The following is a 24,751-nucleotide window of genomic DNA, read 5'->3' as shown; positions in this document are numbered from 1 at the left end:
GCATAGAGTTTTACAATGAAAATAATATCTTGGAGAGTATTATCATGGCATATAAATGTATAGTTATACTGCACACATGACTGATTTTGTTAATGTAATGCTATTTTCTGGTAGACAAATCTCTGTATATGCTTTATATAACCCATACCGAAATAATTAGTCTATTTAGGTAGACACTTGAATTCTGAAACCTTGTCATTTCTGCCATCTTCAATCAAATTGGAAAAGACTTCCAACTTGGCAACAAATTCATCTCCTGAATTTCTGAATAAATACTTTGGAAAGCTGAGTTTACTTCTCTAACATTTTCTCATTTCATTTCCTCATCATTGGCCAGATAATCACCATGGCCACAGCTTTGAAGAAAGAATCATCTATGGAGTAGAAAATAGTAGCACGTTCCTGGAATGCAGTCCAAAATCACAGCGAGCTCTGGTCTATTGGCAATTCCAGAGGCGAAATGAAGAGCGAAAAGAAGAGGTATAGGAAAGAAACTGACTGGATTAATTCTATATGACATATGCCGTTAAGTGACCCCAGCATGGTTGACTTGAGAGGGGAAAAAAAGTACTGTGAATGTTTATTCTTTTCTTAACATACCAATACTCATTCATTAAACAAGTATTAATTGAAGGCTGATTTTATGACAGGCTTTGTGCTAGGAGTTAGAGAAACAAAGGTGAACTGGTAAGAGTTTTGTCTCAGAAGCTGTTTGGGGATATATTTTAGAGACTTCTTCTTTCTTCCTTGAGTTATCTACAAAACAATTATGTTATCTACATTTGTATACAAAAAAAAAAATCTAATCCTTCTACTAATTTTAATTTTTGTTCAATTAATCCTGCTATCCAAACATGTTTTCCTTTCTCCATTAACTTCCTCCTCAAATGGGAAGGGGCAGTTAAGGGAAAGGAGTAGTAGATTTTGGATAAAGGATCTGAGGTCCAATTATGAACTCTGATGTGAACTGTGCATGTAGTTTCACACAAATCTTCCTCCTCAATGGATCCATTTATTCCTCTGTAAAATTAAAAAAAATATATACATAGAAAATCTCAGTGAGTACTCTGAGCCTTTAAAACTTTTTAAAAAGCATTAAATAGGGTAACCATAGTATGTAGGTGATTTGTGAATGTACAATGTGCAGACAATTTTACAAACATAATCTGAATGTAGAAGTAAAAGTCCTTCCATTATCTCTTTTGACAGTTGAAGCAGTCTTTAAACATGTAATCACATCATATAAATGTTAAGGTTGATTTTATATATTACCAGCTTTGGCTTTCAGAGATCTCTTTTGTAAACTGTATTCAAAATAAAAGTGAGGTCAGACATATTAAATAGCCTATCTTCATGTCACATCTAAGACTTAGGAAATTGAATAAATAAGTAAGCATGCAACCCCATGTTTTTTCTGGTTGCTCAACTGCTGAACTTATTCTATTTTTTCAAACCTTATTATAAATTTATTCTAATGCTGCATTGTTTTCTAGTATCATGTTTCTGTATTTCCAATTCCAATATTCAGTGTTAACTTTCTCTTATATTTATATACCTTATTTCAAATTTATAAAGTATATCTTTGTCCTTCCATCCCATTATCTTGATTACTTTAAATTATTATGAAAAATTCTATTAAGACAATAGACAACCAATATTTTGCAATACTTCTTAAAAACAATTGGAAGAAATTTATAACTCTTTTCCCTGATAGGAAAATGCTGTCATTTCTCTTAAACTAGAAGTTTTATTAACTATTAAAATGTGTCTCAGTACACAGTCTAAATTTTTGCTGAGACAGAGTTTTGGAGCCTGTATTTCTTGTAAATATGTATGATTTTACTACATCTTTTCTTTTGCTAGATCAGAGTGGATGATCATATCATCAGGACCGAACAAGGCCTTCTATTGCGTAGTCTGCAGCGGAAGGATTCAGGCAATTACCTCTGTCATGCCGTGGAACACGGATTCATGCAAACTCTTCTTAAAGTGACCCTGGAAGTCATTGACACAGAGCATTTGGAAGAACTTCTTCATAAAGATGATGATGGAGATGGCTCTAAGACCAAAGAAATTTCCAACAGCATGACACCTAGCCAGAAGGTCTGGTACAGAGACTTCATGCAACTCATCAACCACCCCAACCTGAACACAATGGATGAGTTCTGTGAACAAGTTTGGAAAAGGGACCGAAAACAGCGTCGGCAAAGGCCAGGACATACCCAAGGGAACAGTAACAAATGGAAGCACTTACAGGAAAATAAGAAAGGTAGAAACAGGAGGACCCACGAATTTGAGAGGGCACCCAGGAGTGTCTGAGCTGCATTACCTCTAGAAACCTCAAACAAGTAGAAACTTGCCTAGACAATAACAGGAAAAAATGCAATATACATGAACTTTTTTCATGGCATTATGTGGATGTTTACAATGGTGGGAAGTGCAACTGAGTTCCACCAATTATAAATTAAGTCCATGAGTAACATTACTAACAGGCTTTCTTCCTAATACCAACACTTAATAGAGGTCAGGTGAACGCAGATGTTCACGCTAGTGACTTAATGTTTCCTATGAGATTTCACTATACAGGTTTCGCTTTCTTCTTTGCCTGAGAAATAAAAATGTCATTTGCCATGTTGCCATCTAAAGAAGAAAAACTGCATCAGCAAAGCCATTTTATTGAACTAGAAGTTTTAAACTGCATGGATTTACTAAGCTGATGAATATTCCAAAACACTGTTGGATTCAAGGATATTTTTTGTCTACCAGCACTCGTGTTTATATGTACTGGAGGAGTAAAATGATACTGAATTAAACGGTCTGTGGAAATATGAAAAACATAAACCATCCATCATCCAGAAGAAAAATGGAATACACTGATCTACTACTGATGTCTTCTTCCAGCTTTGATCTAAAGATGTATTTTATTAAAACTATAATTTAAATGTACCATGACAAATATGCAGAAAAAATTAGCTCTTTTCTAAGCTAGAGTAGGTTTTTGTCTTACAATTATTGTGCTATGTAGTTTTTGTTTTTAAAAACTCCAGTTGTGTGCTGCTTTTTTTAAAAAGTTTTGCAAGAGGAATAACCAATATTGTCCTAGAAACACATATACATCATTAACAACTAATTCCTAAAATCTGGATATAAATTATGCTTTATTTCTCTGAGGAATTAAAAAAAAAAAACACTTCCCCTTCTTCAAATATTATCTAAATTAATTAAAACCTGCATAATGTTCTTAGAAAAACAGAGCATTTAACCGGAAAAAAAAAGAGAAGAAAGAAATAGATTTGTAAATGCATTTTCTTGTACCTAATGGATCAACAAAGAGAAAAGGAACTGCATATTTCATGCAAATAGTAAGCATTGGTTGGTATAATTTAATGTTAATAGAAAATGTCTTAATTCTGCGCTTGAATTCCTGCCTGATATCTGAGACATAAAAACTCTCTCTCATGACTCCATTTGGAATTTTATCTGTCACTTAATTTTTTTGAGAAGAGGGAGATCAGTAATATTCAGAACAACCTCCTAAAAGCAAATTTGCCAACTCTGTTTACATTTTTATCAGCTGCCTCTTATCTCACCTTGTTTAAGACAATAATCTGTCTAAAGAACACATGACTCTTTTCAGGTCATGGGAGTGACTTTTATACAAACTATTTTCCAGGACATGGCTCACACTTAAAACATGTAAAGCTCTTTGTCTCCTGCAACAACTTATAAAATAAGATAAAAGATTATTAATTAAGGGCTTGCCTGCTTCATTGTCCTAAGATGATTCTTTGAGAATCATTGACTTCAAGATGTATAAGACCTTCAGCATTGCAATGCAGTTTCTTTTGCACTGCACTCATCTTTCCAAGAATTCCTCTCTGGGTCCTTCGTCATGCACAAAAATGCAAAGGAAACATCTTATTGCTAATTAATGAAAGCAACATTGAAATTCTAACTCTAGCTGTCTTGGGATTCTAATTAACTCAGCATTAATTTCTCACCTCAGACTACAGTGAATTTTTTTAAAATTCTCTATCAGCTGAAATATTTCACAGATGGAAGCTCATGTTTCAGTTTTAAAGATTACTTTGAATAAATGATTTTTTGACATTTGTTTCAAATGGGAGCCTAAAAATATTCTACATTCAATTTTAGGCTCCAATGATTAATACAGTGTTACTTTTAGAAGTACATCCTCAAATGGTAGCTGAATTTTAAATTATTTGAAGGACAGACTCCTGTAGAGGAAAAAAAAAATGTTTGAGATATAAATCAAAGAACCAAGAGTACTCCAAAAATAGGTCATTTAAAAATTTTTCAGAGTATCTTAACTGTACTAAAATTCAGTGTTGCATTTTATTCTAAATTTGCAGCTGAAACAAATTTATTTGCAATAACAGAAGTATCTTATTTCTTATTAGTCCTCAAAAATAAAGGATATGAAGGGGTAGAGATTGTACAACTTCAGGGATGCCTTCCAATATCTGAATGCATTTTGTTTAGCATTATGAAATACCCACAGAAAGAATGTGTAGATTTCAACTAACAGAAGCAAAAACAAATCCACTGACATGTCATTATAAATCATCAGGGCTAAGTTTTCGAAGAAAATTATAGATATAACATGCAGGTAAATAAGTCTTATTACAGTCATAATCTTCTGCCAGTGTGTATTGAGGTGGGCAGTTTGCACAAAAAGTAATTAGTGTCCCATTTAATTCAGTTTCAATAGACTTTGACTTATGCACGTATCATCAGAGTTGAAACTTTGTTAAGAGACTAATGTGATCTTGAACAGATTATTACAGCAATCTTAAAATAGGAAAAAGGTACAGCACAGCAGAGAAATTATGGCCCAGTTGAAATCAAACGCAAAATGTAAATGTACACTTACTGCAACATTTTATGTATTATTTAGTGATTTTCAGTGGTATGTGTTTAATATTTTTGCTACCTACACATTAGGCAAAAGAGATGTAAATAATTTTGAAAAGAAGAGGAAGGACAGTGTAAAATGCAACTTTTTATAGGTACTCCATTTCAGTGTGTTCAACATCATCCTAAAATGCAAGATTTTCCCACATAGGTAACAAGGTGGCTTATGTGCTATTTAAGGACAGAAGCTATGTGCCCATTCAATCAGCATGTTTTTTGCCAGGTAGTAAATATGTTCCATATCTGTATTTATCATTGCATTTCAGATGGGAACTAGAAAACTGGAGAGAAAAATGTAATGAAACTGCTGCTGTAAATTATTCCTTTTAGCATGTATTCAGTTGCTAAATACACATTTCTTCAAAATATTTGAATTCAGATGTCTTTACTATTCCATGTAGCATATAGTGTCAAGGAACATAAGTTTAGCAAAGGTTGAGAACCAAAGTCAGGTTGCTAGCAGATTTCTTCATTGTAGTCATCTGTAAACTGAGCTCTATACTTATGGAGATGATGTGAATTTAATGCCCTTTAAATTAAATACTGTTATTTTATGCCATACTTAAAAAGCAAATATGGGGATGAAATTCTATAATGTGTCATTATCATAATCAGTTTGGTTTCATTCTGGATCTACAAAGATGCCTGATAATTGTTATTGAAATTGCCTATCCTGAAGGTCATAAGCAAGCATTTTATTAATATAGAGTGATTAGTATAACATTTTGAAATCTTTGTTTTATGAATTCATTTTTTAAACACAATCTGTGTTCACTTTAATGGAAATCTGTCAGGTTTCATGGCTTCAAAGACACTTAACAAATAGGATTCAACATCAATGTTATAATGTGTTAGAGATAAGTTGGCCTAATGCCAAAGACATCCATGCTTCTTATTTTAATTTTGTTTGAAATAATTATTTAAAGTCAGTGTTAATGTTTGCAAAATACATGTTTCCATAAAGAAGAAAACATTTTTCAAAAAGTCTGCAAAATCCTATTAGTTTGATTTGTAACGATTTTTATAGTAATTAATTAAAGAAACATACTTTTTAAAGTTAATATACTAAGAGGACCTATACATGAAAGAGAGAAAGAAGCCACAGAAATCGTGCCTCATATAGTATGGCCATTTTCACAGTCAACCTGACCAGAGAAGACAGCTTGGTTTTCATTTCAAACATGCAAGCACACACAGGCAGAGGCAGAGGTACCAAATCAAACTAAACTAAAAAAAAAAAAAAAAAAAAAAGGATTTTGAATATAAAGGATTTGGGCTTTTATCTTATTTTTTAACATCTTTTTTGGAGTATAATTGCTTTACAATGGTGTGTTACTTTCTTCTTTATAACAAAGTGAATCAGTTATACATATACATATATCTCCATATCTCCTCCTGGTTGCATATCCCTCCCACCCTCCCTATCCCACCCCTCTAGGTGGTCACAAAGCACTGAGCTGATCTCCCTGTTCTATGCAGCTGCTTCCCACTAGCTATCTGTTTTACATTTGGCAGTGTATATATGTCCATGCCACTCTCTCACTTCATCCCAGCTTACCCTTCCCCCTCCCTATGTCCTCAAGGCCATTCTCTACGGCTGCGTCTTTATTCCTGTCCTGCTCCTAGGTTCTTCAGAACCTTTTTTTTTTTTTTTTTTAGATTCCATATATTTGTGTTACCATACGATATTTGTTTTTCTCTTTCTGACTTACTTCACTCTGTATGACAGACTCTAGGTCCATCCACCTCACTACAAATAACTCAATTTTGTTTCTTTTTATGGCTGAGTAATATTCCATTGTATATATGTGCCACATCTGTCGATGGGCACTTAGGTTGCTTCCATGTCATGGCTATTGTAAATAGAGCTGCAATGAACATTGTGGTACATGCCTCTTTTTGAATTATGGTTTTCTCAGGGTATATGCCCAGTAGTGGGATGCTGGGTCGTATGGTAGTTCTATTTTTAGGTTTTTTAAGGAACCTCCATGCTGTTCTCCATAGTGGCTGGATCAACTTACATTCCCACCAACAGTGCAAGAGGGTTCCCTTTTCTCCACACCCTCTCCAGCATTTATTGTTTGTAGATTTTTTGATAATGGCCATTCTGACTGGTATGAGGTGATACCTCATTGTAGTTTTGATTTGCATTTCTCTAATTGTTAGTGATGTTGAGCATCCTTTCATGTGTTTGTTGGCAATCTGTATATCTTCTTTGGAGAAATGTCTATTTAGGTCTTCTGCCCATTTTTGGATTGGGTTGTTTGGTTTCCTGGTATGTATGAGCTACATGAGCTGCTTGTAAATTTTGGAGATTAATCCTTTGTCAGTTGCTTCGTTTGCAAATATTTTCTCCCATTCTGAGGGTTGTCTTTTTGTCTTGTTTATGGTTTCCTTTGCTGTGCAAAATCTTTTAAGTTTCTTTAGGTCCCATTTGTCTATTTTTGTTTTTGTTTCCATTATTCTAAGAGGTGGCTCCAAAAGGATCTTGCTGTGATTGATGCCATAGTGTTCTGCCTATGTTTTCCTCTAGGAGTTTTATAGTGTCTGGCCTTACACTTAGGTCTTTAATCCATTTTGATTTTATTTTTGTGTATGGTGTTAGGGAGTGTTCTAATTTCATTCTTTTACATATAGCTGTCAAGTTTTCCCAGCACCATTTGTTTAAGAGGCTGTCTTTTCTCCATTGTATATTCTTGCCTCCTTTATCAAAAATAAGGTGACCATATGTGTGTGTGTTTATCTCTGGGCTTTCCATCCTGTTGCATTGATCTATATTTCTGTTTTTGTGCCAGAACCATATTGTCTTGATTACTGTAGCTTTGTAGTATAGTCTGAAGGCTGGGAGCCTGATTCCTCCAGCTCCGTTTTGCTTTCTCAAGATTGCTTTGGCTATTCGGGGTCTTCTGTGTCTCCATAGAAATTTTAAGATTTTTTGTTCTACTTCTGTGAAAAATGCCATTGGTAGTTTGATAGAGATTGCATTGAATCAGTAGATTGCTTTGGGTAGAATAGTCATTTTCACAATGTTCATTCTTCCAATCCAAGAACGTGGTATGTCTCTCCATCTGTTTGTATCATCTTTAATTTCTTTAATCAGTGTCTTACAGTTTTCTGCATACAGGTCTTTTGTCTCCTTAGGTAAGTTTATTCCTAGGTATTTATTCTTTTTGTTGCAGTGGTAAGTGGGAGTGTTTCCTTAATTTCTCTTTCAGATTTTTCAATATTAGTATATAGGAATGCAAGAGATTTCTGTGCATTAATTTTGTATCCTACTACCAGATTCATTGATTAGCTCTAGTAGTTTTCTGGTAGCATCTTTAGGATTCTCTATGTGTAGGATCATGTCATCTGCAAACAATGACAGCTTTACTTCTTCTTTTCCAGTTTGTATTTCTTTTATTTCTTTTTCTTCTCTGATCGCCATGGCTAGGACCTCCAAAACTATGTTGAATAATAGTGGTGAGAGTGGGCAACCTTGTCTTGTTCCTGATCTTAGAGGAAATGATTTCATTTTTTCACCATTGAGAATGATGTTTGCTTTGGGTTTGTTGTATATGGTCTTTATTATGTTGAGGTAGGTTCTCTCTATGCCCACTTTCTGGAGAGTTTTTATAATAAATGGGTGTTGAATTTTGTCAAAAGCTTTTTCTGCATCTATTGAGATGATCATATGGTTTTTATCCTTCAGTTTGTTAATATGGGGTATCACATTGATTGATTTGCGTATATTGAAGAATCCTTGCATTCCTAGGATAACCCCCACTTGATTATGGTGTATGATCCTTTTAATGTGCTGTTGGATTCTGTTTGCTAGTATTTTGTTGAATATTTTTGCGTCTATGTTCCTCTGTGATATTGGTCTGTAGTTTTCCTTTTTTGTGACATCTTTGTCTGGTTTTGGTATCAGGATGATGGTGGCCTCGTAGAATGAGTTTGGGATTGTTCCTCCCTTTGGTATATTTTGGAAGAGTTTGAGAAGATAGGTGTTAGCTCCTCTCTAAATGTTTGATAGAATTCACCTGTGAAGCCATCTGGTCCTGAGCTTTTGTTTGTTGGAAGATTTTTAATCACAGTCTCAATTTCAGTGCTTGGGATTGGTCTGTTTATACTTTCTATTTCTTCCTGGTTCAGTCTTGGAAGGTTGTGCTTTTATTAGAATTTGTCGATTTCTTCCAGGTTGTCCATTTTGTTGGCATACAGTTGCTTGTAGTAATCTCTCATGATCCTTTGTATTTCTGCAGTGTCAGTTGTTACTTCTGCTTTTTCATTTCTAATTCTATTGATTTGAGTCTTCTCCCTTTTTTTCTTGATGAGTCTGGCTAATGGTTTATCAATTTTGTTTATCTTCTCAAAGAACCAGCTTTTAGTTTGATTGATCTTTGCTATTGTTTCCTTCATTTCTTTTTCATTTATTTCTGATCTGATCTTTATGATTTCTTTCCTTCTGCTAACTTTGGGGTTTTTTTGTTCTTCTTTCTCTAATTGCTTTAGCTGTAAGGTTAGGTTGTTTATTTGAGATGATTCTTGAGGTAGGATTGTATTGCTATAAACTTCCCTCTTAGAACTGCTTTTGTTATATCCCATAGGTTTTCGGTTGTCGTGTTTTCATTGTCATTTTTTTCTAGGTATTTTTTTGATTTCCTCTTTTATTTCTTCAGTGATCTCTTGGTTATTTAGTAATGTATTGTTTAGCCTCCACGTGTTTGTATTTTTTACAGATTTTTTTCCTGTAATTGATATCTAATCTCATAGCATTGTGGTCAGAAAAGATACTTGATACGATTTCAATTTTCTTAAATTTACCAAGGCTTGATTTGTGACCCAAGATATCTATCCTGGAGAATGTTCCATGAGCACTTGAGAAGAATGTGTATTCTGTTGTTTTTGGATGGAATGTCCTATAAATATCAATTAAGTCCATCTTCTTTAATGTATCATTTAAAGCTTGTGTTTCCTTATTTATTTTCATTTTGGATGATCTGTCCATTGGTGAAAGTGGGGTGTTAAAGTCCCCTACTATGATTGTGTTTCTGTCAATTTCCCCTTTTATGGCTGTTCGCATTTGCCTGATGTATTGAGGTGCTCCTGTGTCGGGTGCATAAATATTTAGAATGCTTATATCTTCTTTTTGGATTGATCCCTTGATCATTATGTAGTGTCCTTCTTTGTCTCTTGTAATAGTCTGTATTTTAAAGTCTATTTTGTCTGATATGAGAATTGCTACTCCAGCTTTCTTTTGATTTCCATTTGCATGGAATATCTTTTTCCATCCCCTCACTTTTAGTTTGTATGTGTCCCTAGGTCTGAAGAGGGTCTCTTGTAGGCAGCATATATACAGGTCTTGTTTTTGTATCCATTCAGCCAGTCTGTGTCTTTTGGTTGGAGCATTTAATCCATTTACATTTAAGGTAGTTATCGATATGTATGTTCCTATTACCATTTTCTTAATTGTTTTTGGTTTGTTATTGTAAGCCTTTTCCTTCTCTTGTGTTTCCTGCCTAGAGAAGTTCCTTTAGCATTTGTTGTAGAGCTGGTTTGGTGGTGCTGAATTCTCTTAGCTTTTGCTTGTCTATAAAGGTTTTAATTTCTCCGTCGAGTCTGAAAGGGATGCTTGCTGGGTAAAGTAATCTTGTTTGTAGGCTTTTCCCTTTCATCACTTTAAATATGTCCTGCCACTCCCTTCTGGCTTGCAGAGTTTCTGCTGACAGATCAGCTGTTAACCTTATGGGGATTCCCTTGTGTGTTATTTGTTGCTTTTCCCTTGCTGCTTTTAATACTTTTTCTTTGTATTTAATTTTTGATAGTTTGATTAATATGTCTTGGCATGTTTCTCCTTGGATTTATCCTGTATGGGACTTTTGTGCTTCCTAGACTTGATTGACTATTTCCTTTCCCATATTAGGGAAGTTTTCAACTATAATCTCTTCAGATATTTTCTCAGTCCCTTTATTTTTCTCTTCTTCTTCTGGGACCCCTATAATTCGAATGTTGGTGCGTTTAATGTTGTCCCAGAGGTCTCTGAGACTGTCCTCAATTCTTTTCATTCTTTTTTCTTTATTCTGCTGTGTGGTAGTTTTCTCCACTATTTTATCTTCCAGGTCACTCATCCGTTCTTCTGCCTCAGTTATTCTGCTATTGTTTCCTTCTAGAGAATTTTTAATTTCATTTATTGTGTTGTTCATCGTTTTTTTTTTTTTTTTGCTCTTTAGTTCTTCTAGGTCCTTGCTAAACATTTCCTATATATTCTCCATTCTATTTCTAAGATTTTGGATCATCTTTACTATCATTACTCTGAATTCCTTTTCAGGTAGACTGCCTATTTCCCCTTCATTTGTTTGGTCTGCTGGGTTTTTACCTTGCTCCTTCATATGCTGTGTATTTCTCTGTCTCATTTTGCTTAACTTACTGTGTTTGGGGTCTCCTTTTCACAGGCTGCAGGTTCATAGTTCCTGTTCTTTTTGGTGTCTGCCCCCAGAGGGTAAGGTTGGTTCAGTGGGTTGTGTAGGCTTCCTGGTGGAGGGGGCTGGTGCCTTTGTTCTGGTGGATGAGGCTGGATCTTGTCTTTCTAATGGGCAGGACCACATCTGCTGGTGTGTTTTGGGGTGTCTGTGAACTTATTATGATTTTAGGCAGCCTCTCTGCTAATAGGTGGGGTTGTGTTCCTGTCTTGCTAGTTGTTTAGCATAGGGTGTCCAGCACTGTAGCTTTCTGGTCGTTGAGTGGAGCTGGGTCTTAGCATTGAGATAGAGATCTCTTTGAGAGCTTTTGCCGTTTGATATTACCTGGAGCTGGGAGGTCTCTAGTGGACCAGTGTCCTGAACTCAGCTCTCCCACCTCAGAAGCACAGGCCTGACACCCAGCTGGAGCACCAAGACCCAGCTGATAATAAAGAAGTACACAGGGAGAGATCAGGAAGGGTCCCAAGCAGAGGAGCTTCTGACTCTGTGAAATTGGGGTGCACCACCCTCCCAGCATGTGGACATGCTCACCAACTCCAAAACTCTCCTACTTGGGCTTTTAGACGTTTTGTTCTTTAGAACCAGATTCCTACCCTTTCTATTAAATTCTACTAATAGGTCTTGTCTACCTGCTATGTGCTAGGCACTGGTAGGTGATGAGGATGCTAACATGAATGTGGCATAACCCTTGTCCTCAAGAGCTCCCAACGAAATAAAGAAAACAGATTGTAATATCACTTAGCATCATCTTATCTGGCCAAGCGTTCCAGATCCTCCCATTCCTACATTGAACTAACCATCTTCTCTGCACTAAATCTGTGCCTTGTATATAATTTTTATTGCCACACTTATCACAAGAGTGTAACTTCTTTGTTTACAGCCCTGTCACCTTTTCTAGACTGTTAGCTCCTTGAGGGCAGGGTTTGTATCTAATTTATCTCTTCCCTCAGTGCCTAGCATGATGACTGACACAGGGAAGGATCTCTTTATATTGTTGCAAGAAAGAATCAGGTTACACTGTGATGAGTGCCAAATGCAAACTCATAATAAAAGTGCTCTGGGGCTGGCCAGCTTTCCCAACACCATTTGCTGAAGAGACTGTCTTTTCTCCATTGTATATTCTTGCCTCCTTTTTTGAAGATTAATTGATCATAGGTGTGTGGATTTATTCCTGGGCTCTCTATTCTGTTGCATTGATCTACATGTCTGTTTTTGTGCCAATACCATGCTGTTCTGATTACTGTAGCTTTGTAGTGTTGTCTGAAGTCTGAGAGGGTTATGCCTCCAGCTTTGTTTGTTTTCCTCAGGATTGCTTTTGCAATTCTGAGTCTTTTGTGGTTCCATATAAGTTTTAGGATTATTTGTTCCAGTTCTGTGAAAAATGTCATGGGTAATTTGATAGGGATCACATTAAATCTGTAGATTGCTTAAGGTAGTATGACCATTTTAACAATATTAATCTTCCAATCCAAGAGCATGGGATATCTCTCCATTTCTTTGAATCATCGTCGGTTTCCATTATCAATGTTTTATAGTTCTCAGCATATAGGTCTTTCAGCTCCTTGGTTAGGTTTATTCCTAGGTATTTTATTTTTTGACCTGAATTTTAGATGGGATTGTTTTACTTTTTCTTTCTCATATTTAATTGTTAGTGTAAAGAAATGCAACAGATTTCTGTATATTAATCTTGTATCCTGCTACCTTGCTAAATTCATTTATTAATTCTAATAGTTTTTGTGTGTGGTGTTTAAGGTTTTCTGTATAGAGTATCATGTCACCTGCATATGACAGTTTTACCTCTTCCTTTCCAATTTGGACACCTTTTATTTCCTTTTCTAGAACACTCCCTCACACTGTATACAAAAATAAACTCAAAATGGTTTAAAGACCTAAATATAAGACATGACACCATAAAACTCCTAGAAGAGAACATAAGCAAAACATTCTCTGACATAAATTATAGCAATATTTTCTTAGATCAGTCTCCCAAGGCAAAAGAATTAAAAGCAAAAATAAACAGGTGGGACCTAATCATACTTAATAGCTTTTGCACAGCAAAGGAAACCATCAACAAAATGAAAAAAACTATGGAATGGAAGAAAATATTTGCAAACAATGTGACTAACAAGCAGTTAATAGCCAAAACATACAAACAGCTCATACAACTCAATATCAGAAAAACAAACAACCCAATCAAAAAATGGGCAGAAGACCTAAGTAGATATTTGTCCAAAGAAGACATAGAGATGGCCAACAGGCACATGAAAAGATGCTCAACATCGCTAATTATTAGAGAAATACAAATCAAAACCACAATGAGGTATCACCTCACATGGGTCAGAATAGCCATTATCAAAAAGTCTACAAATAATAAATGCTGGAGAGTGTATGGGGAAAAGGGAACCCTCCTACACTGTTGGTGGGAATGTAAATTGGTGCAGCCACTATGGAGAACAGTATGGAGATTCCTTACAAAACTAAAAATAGAGTTACTATATAATGCAGTAATCCCACTTCTGGGCATATATCCAGAAAAAATGAAAACTCTAATTCAAAAAGATACATGCACCCCAATGTTCATAGCAGCACTATTTACAATAGCCAAGACATGGAAATAACCCAAGTGCCCATCAACAGACGATTGGTTTAAGAAGATACGGCATACACATACACACACACACACACACAATGGAATATTACTCAGCCATAACAAAGAATGAAATAATGTCATTTGCAGCAACATGAATGGACCTAGAGGTTATCGTACTAAGTGAAGTAAATCAAACAGAGAAAAGACAAATATTATACCACTTATATGTGGAATCTAAAAAATAATACAAATGAATTTATTTACCAAACAGAAACAGACTCACAGACTTCAAGAACAAACTTACGGTTACCGAAGGGGAAATGGAAGGGGGAAGAGGGATAAATTAGCAGTATGGAATTAACAGATAGACACTACTATATATAAAATTGATAAGCAACAAGGATTTTCTGTATAACACAAAGAATTATATTCAACATTTTGAGATAACCTATAATGGAAAAGAATCTGAAATATATATATAAAACTGAATCACTTTCCTGTACACCTGAAACTAACACAATATTGTAAATCAAATATACTTCAGATTTTTGTTTTTTTTAAAAAGTGCTGTGGGATCACAGAGGAGGGAAGAATTAATTTGGTGAGAGAGATCATGGAAAGCTTCAGAAAAGAAGTGACACAAGCTATGAAATGAAATATAAGACAGATTTGCCAAGATGAAGTCAAAGAAGTCAGTCTGGGCAGAAGGAATAAGGAGATTGGAAGAAAGGTGTGAAAAAATGCTTTTATTTTGAGAACAAGTATTCCAAATGGAAAGAGCATGGAATTCATAAAGAAAAGTAAAATGTCCCACTATTATGAGTCAAAATAGTGCAATTTGTTTGGTTTTTACTGGATTTTGGTTTATTGTCCTCTATTTGTAGCTCATATTCTCATCACTGACACATGGTTGTCATTCACTCTGCTTCTTTATACTCCCTACCCACCCTTCGCTCTCCCTACCTATCTTCCCTCTTAACGTTGACCTCTTTTGTCTTTACTCAGCTGGAGTCATAGCACTGGCCTGTGTTCCCATGATCACCTTCAAATTAATCTTTATGCCATAATCTCTTTGCTAGTTCAAGTGACCACAGGTCAGCTGAAATTTGGAATTCCACAGAGGCATGGCTGAGAGAAGATAGCTTCATCAGGTTGGCCCCTCTCTTTATCTTATATTTCACCTACCTTCAGCATTAACTCACCCATCTAGTACTAGACTGCTAGGTCACAGGGTCCAACATTGCGTAGCTAATTAGCAAGGAACCTCACAAAAAAGACTTCACCAAAGATAGCATTGAAATAGGAAGCCTGTATTTGTTCGGTGGATGCCCTAGATGGAGTACTTCCCAGCTAAACAATGATGCAGGTGAAGTTAGCACACATACTTGACAGGAAAAGACTCCTATTTTTTTAAAACAAAAAAAGAAAAAGTTAAAAAAATAGTCACATCTTGAATCCGTCAAATCCACACCACCGTTATATTATACTGTCAAGTTTTTTCTCCTATAACAAAAAGAATGTATTTTATTTCCCTTAATCTAAACATTATACTTGGAGACACAGTGTTTATTTATACAGTACCTAAGCAAAAAGTTTTCATAAATGTGTTCAAGTCATCACAGTTTGGGTAATTTTGAAGTTTCAACTTCCATCCTCTCTTTGTAAACCTCACTGAAGAATTAGATGGCAAGTAAACACAGTTTTTAAAAATCCATGTTATTTGTGTAGCCCAGTTCTTAATGTTTTGATTGTTTTGTTAATCACTAAGTCCAGAGTGGCTTACACTTTTTTAGACAGTTTGGTGTCAAAAATCAAACATCTTTTCCACTTTAGGATTTGTTCACTGCACGTCAATTTTTAGGGGGTTTGCACCTTTGAATTTCTAAAAATGAATGAATTTTATAAGTCCTCAAATATTTTATATGCAATGATCTGAATTGCTGGTAAATGTCAACAAATTAATACAGATCTCCACATACCATTTAATAAATTCTACTTGAATTTAGATACTGACTAAAGATGGTACCTCTCTGTTGCATTGTTGGCATCTACCAATTTTAGAAACATTGCTCATTTTCTTCTTTGCATTACTTTTGATTCTAAGTGTATGTTTGTTGAAATTAATTTGACTGTATTTGGTTCAGGAAGCAGATTAAATTTATTACCTGGTGAATATACAGCATCAGAAATAACTAATATTAAAAGTAGTAATCATCATAGATACAGTAGTACTAGCAATAGTGATATTAAGTGTTTATAACATATTGTTTTGTTTACTAAGTGCTTTATTTGTATTGCTTTATATAATTAACACAACAGCTCCACAAACCCTATATTTTATCCCTATTTAATCAATAAAGAAACTCTGGCACAGAGTGGTTAGATAACTATTATAATTACCCAATTCACACAACCAAAAGCTATAGAAATAGAGTTCTAAGCCAAATACAATTCCTGATTACTTGTGTTTCTAGAAAGAAAAGTAGTTATTGTAAATATTATTTAAGATACCATGCTGTACAGAAACAAAGAAAGATTATGATGTCCAAAAGTTTTAGAAGATGAAGGAGGGGACAGGATCTGAGTTGACTAAGGGAGCAGGGAACGCCTTTTTCATAAGGCAAGATAGACAATCAAGGGGCTTTAGAGGCCAGGTCTTCTCCTTTACTTGGTAGGTGTCTTTGGACTTTTTTTTTTTTTTTTTTTAATCAGTACTTCCCTAGGCCTCAGTGCTCCTATCTATAAAATAGATAATACCTCAGTTTTATTTATCAGTATAAAAGAGATGATAGCTTATTCATAAAGTTGGGGTAATAACATTGATATATGACACTTACTGCTAACACTGACATTAATTCACTTTTCTCTATTTCTGTCCTGATAATGATAAAAAAAAAATTACTCTCTTCCTTGTTAAATAAAAGAATAAAAAAATACTCTTGATTATGTCTACTGCCACCCTCTCTAGTCATTCGTCCCTCCACTTCTTGTCTTGGTTTTTTGTACTTACAGTTTCTCCCTCTTCCATTCTAATGTAATAATTGTAACAATAACAATAATTTCTCTCATTTATACTATTCATTTGAGCAGTTTTCTACTTGCCTTTTTGAATAAGAATTCGCAAAAGATATTCTAAGGGACTCCCAATTAAAGATAAATAATTTATGTGTTTGACTTTTATCCTCTTGTAAAACCTCATTAAATTAAGATACAACAGATTTATCTTAGTTTCCATCTAGGTCAACTTTTAATTCCCAATTTTTCGGGCTACTGTCTGTCTGCCATCATCATCGCAAAGCATGTATTCTAAAGGTGAATTACCCAATTGTTCTGTACTAAGTAATCACTTGTATATATATATATATTTTATATACGGTTTCCACAGTTAGCATTTTCAAGCTCGGAAAGAAGACATTTCTCTATACATTATTTCATGAACCCTCTTCCAGAAAACAAAATAATTCTTTTTATATAGGCTCAAATAAATAAACCATATTGCACTGTGTGCCTTTACATATGAAAAATCCTTGAGATGTGGTCTGAGCAATCACATGTGCTGATAAAGAACTTTCAAAAATAGAATCAGAGTTAGAAAATACATTGTATAGAAGAAATTATATTTCTTGTAGTAAGATATAATTTAAAATACAAGAACAGGCATTTACTCATAGTCTCTAAAGAACACATGAAAAAGAGCACTACCATAGTTCACACCTCCGAAGATAATAATCTGTGCAAAATTACTCCCTTTAGAAAGTAGAGGTGAAAAGAGACATGAGACCTCGAAACCCTGCCAAGCTAAGGATGAACATAAGAAGTAAACCACATGTACTGTGGGAGGCAAAGCCATGGAGGAACTGTTAGGCAAAAATAAGACCAAGCCGTGACGTGGTCCAGAGGCTCACTAATGTGAAGTTCTCAGAAGCATCTGACTGGCCTCGAGGTCTGATAGGAACGGATAAAAGTTCCGGAAGTGTGGACACTGAGCGGGTTCAATTGTTCGGTAATTCTTCTTAAAGAGTTGCTTTTTGTTTGAAGCACTGTGCTCCTTCAACTCTCTCTTGGAAATGGATAAAAAACAGCATAAAGAGATGAAATAACAGTGCAGGCTTTGAAGTAGAATTATTCTATTCATATGAACTTCAAGAGAACATTTGGGCTGGTCCCTAGAAAAGACTACTGTATATATTAGACAAGCTGGAAGGGGGAAAAGAATAAGGACTGTAAAAAAGTGTTTTATACTGTCCCTGAATGAAAGAGCATTAAGTTCAAAACTCAATGGGCAGTATATTTATTCATGGTAGAACTGAAGATGATTTTCAGAGAAAACTCAACTAGACTTTTTTTTTTTGGAGGTATAAATTGCAAAACAAGTATTTTATTTTTTATTATTTTTATTTTATTTTATTATTTTATTTATTTTTAACATCTTTATTGGAGTATAATTGCTTTACAATGTTGTGTTAGTTTCTGCTGTACAACAAAGTGAGTCAGCTATATGTGTACATATATCCCCATATCCCCTCCCTCTTGCTTCTCCCTCCCACCCTCCCTATCCCACCTCTCTAGGTGGTCACAAAGCACCGAGCTGATCTCCCTGTGCTATGCAGCTGCTCCCCACTAGCTATCTGTTTTACACTTGGTAGTGTATATATGTCCATGCCACTCTCTCACTTCATCCCAGCTTACCCTTCCCCCTCCCCATGTCCTCAAGTCTAGAGTTTCTTTTATGCCTTAAGTTTAGGTCTACTCTCTGGACATCTCTCCAGGCTCTGTGTTTCTCAGTATCTGATCAGTCCTGCTATGTTTAAATTCCTTGCACTGAATACAACACCGCTTACCTTGTATGCTCAGCTTTCATTTATTGACCACAAGATGACTTAACATATTTAACATAACATTAAGGGATGGGAAGATACTGCTCCAAAATAAGAAATTTTAAGAGCATAAGGAACAGAAATCTCAAATGTTGTGAGAGTGTGATGCAAGAGAGAATGGGAGCTGGGAAGGCAAGGGAAGAAAGTGCATGGATCTTCAAAGGAAGTAAAAGCATACAGGAACACCGGTATCATCTCTTTTATTAACAGTGCGAATGCTTGGGTTGCTATCTACTTTCTCTTTTTATCCTTCTGGGGATCCCAGTCTTATGTGCTATCCATCTGTATTTAACTTGTCTACTTTGGTCAATCATTCACTAAGTCCAGCTACTCAAAACACATGGTCAAAGTGTGGACTACCAACATTGGCATCACCTGGGAGCTTATGAAACTACAGATACCTAAGACACTCCCCAGACCTACTGAATCCGAACTAGTATTTTAGCTCAATCCCCAGATCGTGCTTGATCAGCAGTACTCTGACTCGTTTCTATAGATTTGGATCTCATTCTCTTTCAGGCACACACATTTAGCTCGCTCTTCCTATATTTCATGGCTGATTTCTCAAGACTTCACTGGCCCAGTGGCTCCACACAGGCTTTATATCCTGTCTTTGTCCTACGAAGGCTAATCTGCTTCCAGGGTCTATGGGCTCCAGGGGCCTGAGACCAGTCACCAAGATGTCTCAGACCTGGGATATCAGGTAAAAATTACTTATTCCACTAATTAAGAGAAACTGTTACATATTTCAAGAATAACTGTGATGGAAATTGACAGAAACTTGTATTTTAAGTAATATTTACCTATCAATGACAGAGGCTAGATTGGAGGTGGGAGAATCTTACTTGGAAGATACTTCTACTATTCAGATTTTTTAAAGTGTTGCTCCCTGTGTTTGTTTAGTTTGGGGTTTTTTGGGTTTTTTTGTTTTTTGGTTAAAAAAGAGTATGCAAAACTTCAACTGTATAAATAGTTTTATCTAGTTTTTGAGTAACATTCTTAGGAGAGGGAGTGTAATGCAATGAGAGTGTATACTTTATAGATAATATCGTCATCTCATTTCCGTTAGATTCCCTAGGATAATGAAGGTACAAATTTTCCTGGAATATTTCCGCATTAGGCTTCCTGAAATTTGGCAGCAGTATGAGTGACTTCTTGAATTTCTTAACCATTTTTTCCCATTAATCTTATAGTATTTAAATTCTATGAAGAAAATACAGTAATTTAAATACTTCCTATAAATAGAACTACTCAGATTACCAACAGAAAGCCTTCTTAAAATTAAATACACAATTTAGCAAAATAGTAATCAAAGGCTATTTCCTTAGAATATTTTGGTGCCATTAAATCCCAGTAGTTTGTAGAGCTAATACTTAAAAGCATAACCAGCTTTAACAGTGTATGCATGTGTACATGCCATATATTTCCAAGATTTATCTTTCACTTCATCGTGGGTGGTCTACTACTGCCTTTTACACTACAACCAACTGATCCCAAAGTTCAGGGTTATTGAAAAGCATCATAAATAAAATCCATGTGTGCATTGTTTAAGTACCAGATGATATTTACAAAGGTTTCAGCAACTTTGCCAGTTCACTGCCAGCAAAAATTACTGATCTCTACCGTTAGTTGTACAATCACAAATGTTTTTGTAAGGTTGAATTCACCCCAGTAATCTTTCCTGGCAAATTCTAGTAGGATTGTGAAAGAATTATATTATTTATGTTGCACTCACTGTTGCATGTCAAAGCAGCAGATACTATCTGTTTAAAGCAGCCCTTGAACTTCTTGTTGGACTACCCATTGTCACAGATCTATACATTCTTAAGGAAAGAATGTCTGTCCTTAAGAGAAAGTCTCTATGCTATTTTTTCTATGAAAACAGTTTATTGATTAGCAGCAGTTTGTGAGCCTATTAAAAATCACTTCCAAAAAAAAAACATTTAGGACTGAAGTATTGGATGTTTTATGTCAATGAGATTTCAGGAAGTGGGGACTTTAAATTAAAGCTCAAGAGAGTTTCCAGTCATGGAGTTTAAAAAGTGCAGTTTTCTCTTAAGCTCTCTGTAAATCATCTTAAAACACTGCTGATTTGCTAATGTGTAACACAGACTTCTAGATTTTTGTTGGGGAAAAAAGGATAAATTGGGAGCAATGGGAATGGGAGCCTGGGGGCAATTTGAGGTAAAGGAATGTTTCCAAAGCAGTTTTTGAACAGTTGTAAGGACAACATGAAGTCACTACCAAAGAGGTGCTAGTTTACAGTCCCAGAGTCATGAAACATAAGCATTTCATTTTGTACCGCTGAGTATCAGCTTCTTGATATGAATTAATAGCAGGTTATATTTTTATATTTTTAGCATAAAAGGGTAACCCTTGGATAAAATCTCATATAGCATCAACAGCTATGTCATTAGGCAAAACCCAGTGTTAAAGAATTTAAAACCCCAAATCTCCATTGATAGCTCATAACCTACTCCAGTCTCAGGCCACTTTGGCAAATGTGTTGTCCTAAGTTACATTTGTGACAGTTTCCTTGAACCTTTAGGAGTTGTTTCCTTGGCCAGGTACAGTGAACCATCCATGTTTTTTATTGGTCAGTTCCGGTGCTGATCACCACAGAATAGTGGCCAGTAGCTTATAATGTATAAATGTTATGTAAAGTGGTCAAGGTTTTAATCAGTCGGAAGTATTGGCAAATTAGAAGAACTACACTTTCCAGGAGGCTCATTATCCTTTCCACTTTGGGGCTGAAGAGAGGACCACATAGGACAAGGTTAGAGGACTCTGACCACTTTCAGAGAAAAAGGCTATCTCCCCAAGCAAAAGCAAGAGCTCCCTGTGGGTGAGATGTCAGAGGAGATACCAGAAAGTGGAAGCAGGAAGAGAAGTGGCAAAGAAGGTGGATAGGGAGCTAACTTAACCTTCTTTCCTTTAGGAAATCTAAATTTTCAAAAGGAAATTTACAGTGAAGCTACAGGAAGATAATTTTAGAATTGGGGTTAATCTGAAAAACGACTTGATTAAGGGATTGATTCAGGGAGTTGCTTGTCTAGCTGGAAATACAGATTCTCAAGCCTTGGGTTGTTTTATCTAGGTTCTAAAGAGCTGTGTGTATGTGCTTGTGTGTGTGTATGTGATTGTGTGTGTGTGTGTGTGTGTGTCAGTTCAAACATATCTAAACTGACTAATAACCCTCTCTATTTATTCAAATTTTAAAGAAGGTAACTTGTAGAACTCTTATTTTCAAAGCTAAAATTGCTTGTTGGGAATCTACAGTGTTTAGGTCTCAAGCACCTACCCACTTTCCCCATCTTTGCATTTTATACACCATTAGCTAATAGAATAGGTCATAGCTCCACTTTCACTAGGAGTGTATGCTTCAGTGAGGAGAAATTCAACGGCCCCACCTTTATCACCAAATTTACAGGCAATTCATTTGGAAAAATAAAATGAGATACAGCACCTCACAGTCGTAGGTTCCTCCTATAAAGCCTTGTCCATCAAGCTGTGACTGGTGCCCCTGCTGCAACCCACCGTCAGTGCCTGCTCCTCTTCTACAACCAACCCAGCTCCAAGCCTCTACTGCACCCGTCTGCACTCAGCCCAAGCTGACTATGAAACTATTACCTGAACTCCTTTGAGCTCATCTTTGTGGATACTCACACATCCAGCCCCAGACACTCGCCCTGGGAAACCACAACAGTCCCTGGTGCCACTCACTGGTGCCATCCCCAATCCTCTAGTACCCCGATCTTGCTACTGCTGACATATACTAGTTCCTGGTATGTTTCATAGAATTGAACAATAGAAGAAATACATCTACCCAGACTTTTTAAAAAATTTCCTCAATAATCTCTTTTAAAAGAGTTTTAATTTAAACCCAAACACACTTCAGGCAAGATGAAGGTTTGTGACAAACTCTTTCTTCTGTCTCACATGCGAGTACTCAAATGCAACTCTTCTCCCTCACTTCTAGGAGTGTAGTTTTTAGAGGAGATGGTGAAAGGAGACCTCCAAATCTTTCTTCAAACTCCTTCCATTGATTACAGAGGAAAGAAGGTAAACCAAGTAAGCACCTTAGGATATGCTACAAATATCCTAGGACTGTTCCAAAAAGATTTGAAAATGTGACTCAACCTCTCAGGTTGTGCATAGTAACATAAGATAAATGCTATGTGTGAGGGAATTGCAAAAATCTCAGTGACAATATTAAATATTAAAAGGGAAGTATTTGAGGTGCAGGAAGGCTCTGCCCCAAATCTCATCCAGATTACTGCCTCTTCTGCCTGCCTACAAAATTGACTTTACTTCCACTTTCTCTTTCCATGAGCGGCCTCTTTATTATTGCTCATAATTGTGGATACTGAGGCTCTTGGATTATGGTTATAATCCGAGCCCACTTTTTAAAAAAATCCTGTCTTCTATAATACATTCATACCATGACCATACTCTGATTATGTTACCTTTGAGCTCTATTAATCAGAAACAAATGCATATGACAGATATCTATCACAAGCTTACAATATGTAAAAACTAATAATATTACGTTATGGAAGAATTGACACTGCACTCAGAAAGACCAGAAAAGATTGAAGTGTCTTATTTATTCACCTGAAAAATATTTATCAAGTCTTTATTATGTGATAGACACGAGATATAAATCTGACTTCTGGGGGGATTACAACCTATAATTGAGATAAGAGTTGATACTGAAATATATAATAGAAAGCTACAAACATATTAAGAAAACAAGTTATTTACATACTACTGCAATTCATAGATCACATTGTTAAAAAAAGAATCTCAGAACTAATTCTGGAACAACTTCGCTCTCTCAGGGAGATTCAGCATTCTTAACCCCGTTATACAGAGAAATGGACAAATAGTGGAAGGCTTTGACGTTAGAGTTCATGTCTCATTATAGATTGCTTTTCATACTAATTATCACTGTCTCTATGGAGTATGAAGTTAACATAAGTATTTCTCCACGGTAATTTAAATATTTGTACAAATTTACCCATATAAAATGTTTTTGTGTACATATTTCTGAAATTTGAGGAATAAATATTTCAGTTTGGTAACTTTCTGCTTTTTCAACTTGCCCACTAGTAGCTTCTATGACTTCATACCTATTAATCCCTCCTCAATAATTGTTTTGTTTTTATGTAGAAAGATCCTAGGCGTTTAGATTACTCATTTCCTTCACGTAACTGATGTTACGCACAATTTATATTTAGCTAAGTGTGTTCACTTTTAAAAACATACTTAGGAAGAGTTCAGTCTTGAGAATGGGTTCATGCTGGGGTAAAGCACCAACAGGCACTAACAGGCTGTCAACTTTTCAAGAAAAGACCTCTCAGGATATGAGTATCCAGGGATTTTGCAAAAGCTATTTTCACATGATAAAATGTCTCAGTCTGAATTTCTTGGCAACTTTTGTTTTTGACATTTTATTTTTCAATTCAAAGACATTTCAATGTGTCATTATCTTGAAGAATGTAACATTACATGAGTCCAGATGAGCATAGAAACTTAACAAAAGTTCCATGATTTTAGCCAACCTGCACCTGCCATCTTCCCTGGAGACCCACTCCTGTGTGGTTTCCTTACATGAAGTAAAAGCTTCTTAGAGATCATACTGCAGTAATTCCCAAATGTTATGCAGTTGCAAAACCCTCTCATTTTGAGACTTTTGCCTTCCACCTCTAGCATTTTGGGAAAATTTGAAGGAATCTCAAGTTAATCTAGTCTTTCTGAAAAACCCAAGTGATGAAATTAGATAATGAGCATGGAAAGGAGATTTTAAAGTAATTATTCTCTCTTCTTTTGGGATTGGGCTGGCATTCCTGGGGAAGGAATAGCTTCTGCACATGATGTCTGCTTCC

The 24,751-nt window shown here is 35.6% G+C and overlaps 1 protein-coding gene across 1 annotated transcript in view; it reads left to right on the top strand.

The window, feature by feature from the left end:
* Positions 1–23,265, top strand: part of SEMA3A (semaphorin 3A) — a 252,291-nt gene extending 229,026 nt beyond the window's left edge. Inside the window, exons 16-17 of the mRNA XM_082472478.1 lie at positions 338–480; positions 1,864–23,265. Of these exons, the coding sequence (XP_082328604.1) occupies positions 338–480; positions 1,864–2,319 (599 nt within the window). The 3' untranslated portion in view covers positions 2,320–23,265. The remainder of the gene's footprint in view (positions 1–337; positions 481–1,863) is intronic.
* The last annotated feature ends 1,486 nt before the right edge of the window (positions 23,266–24,751 follow it).

Source organism: Balaenoptera physalus, assembly GCF_965194825.1.
Source record: "Balaenoptera physalus genome assembly, chromosome: 8".
NCBI classification, from domain to species: domain Eukaryota; kingdom Metazoa; phylum Chordata; class Mammalia; order Artiodactyla; family Balaenopteridae; genus Balaenoptera; species Balaenoptera physalus.
Note: the sequence above shows the minus strand (reverse complement) of the source record. Positions and strands in the feature narration are given on the sequence as shown.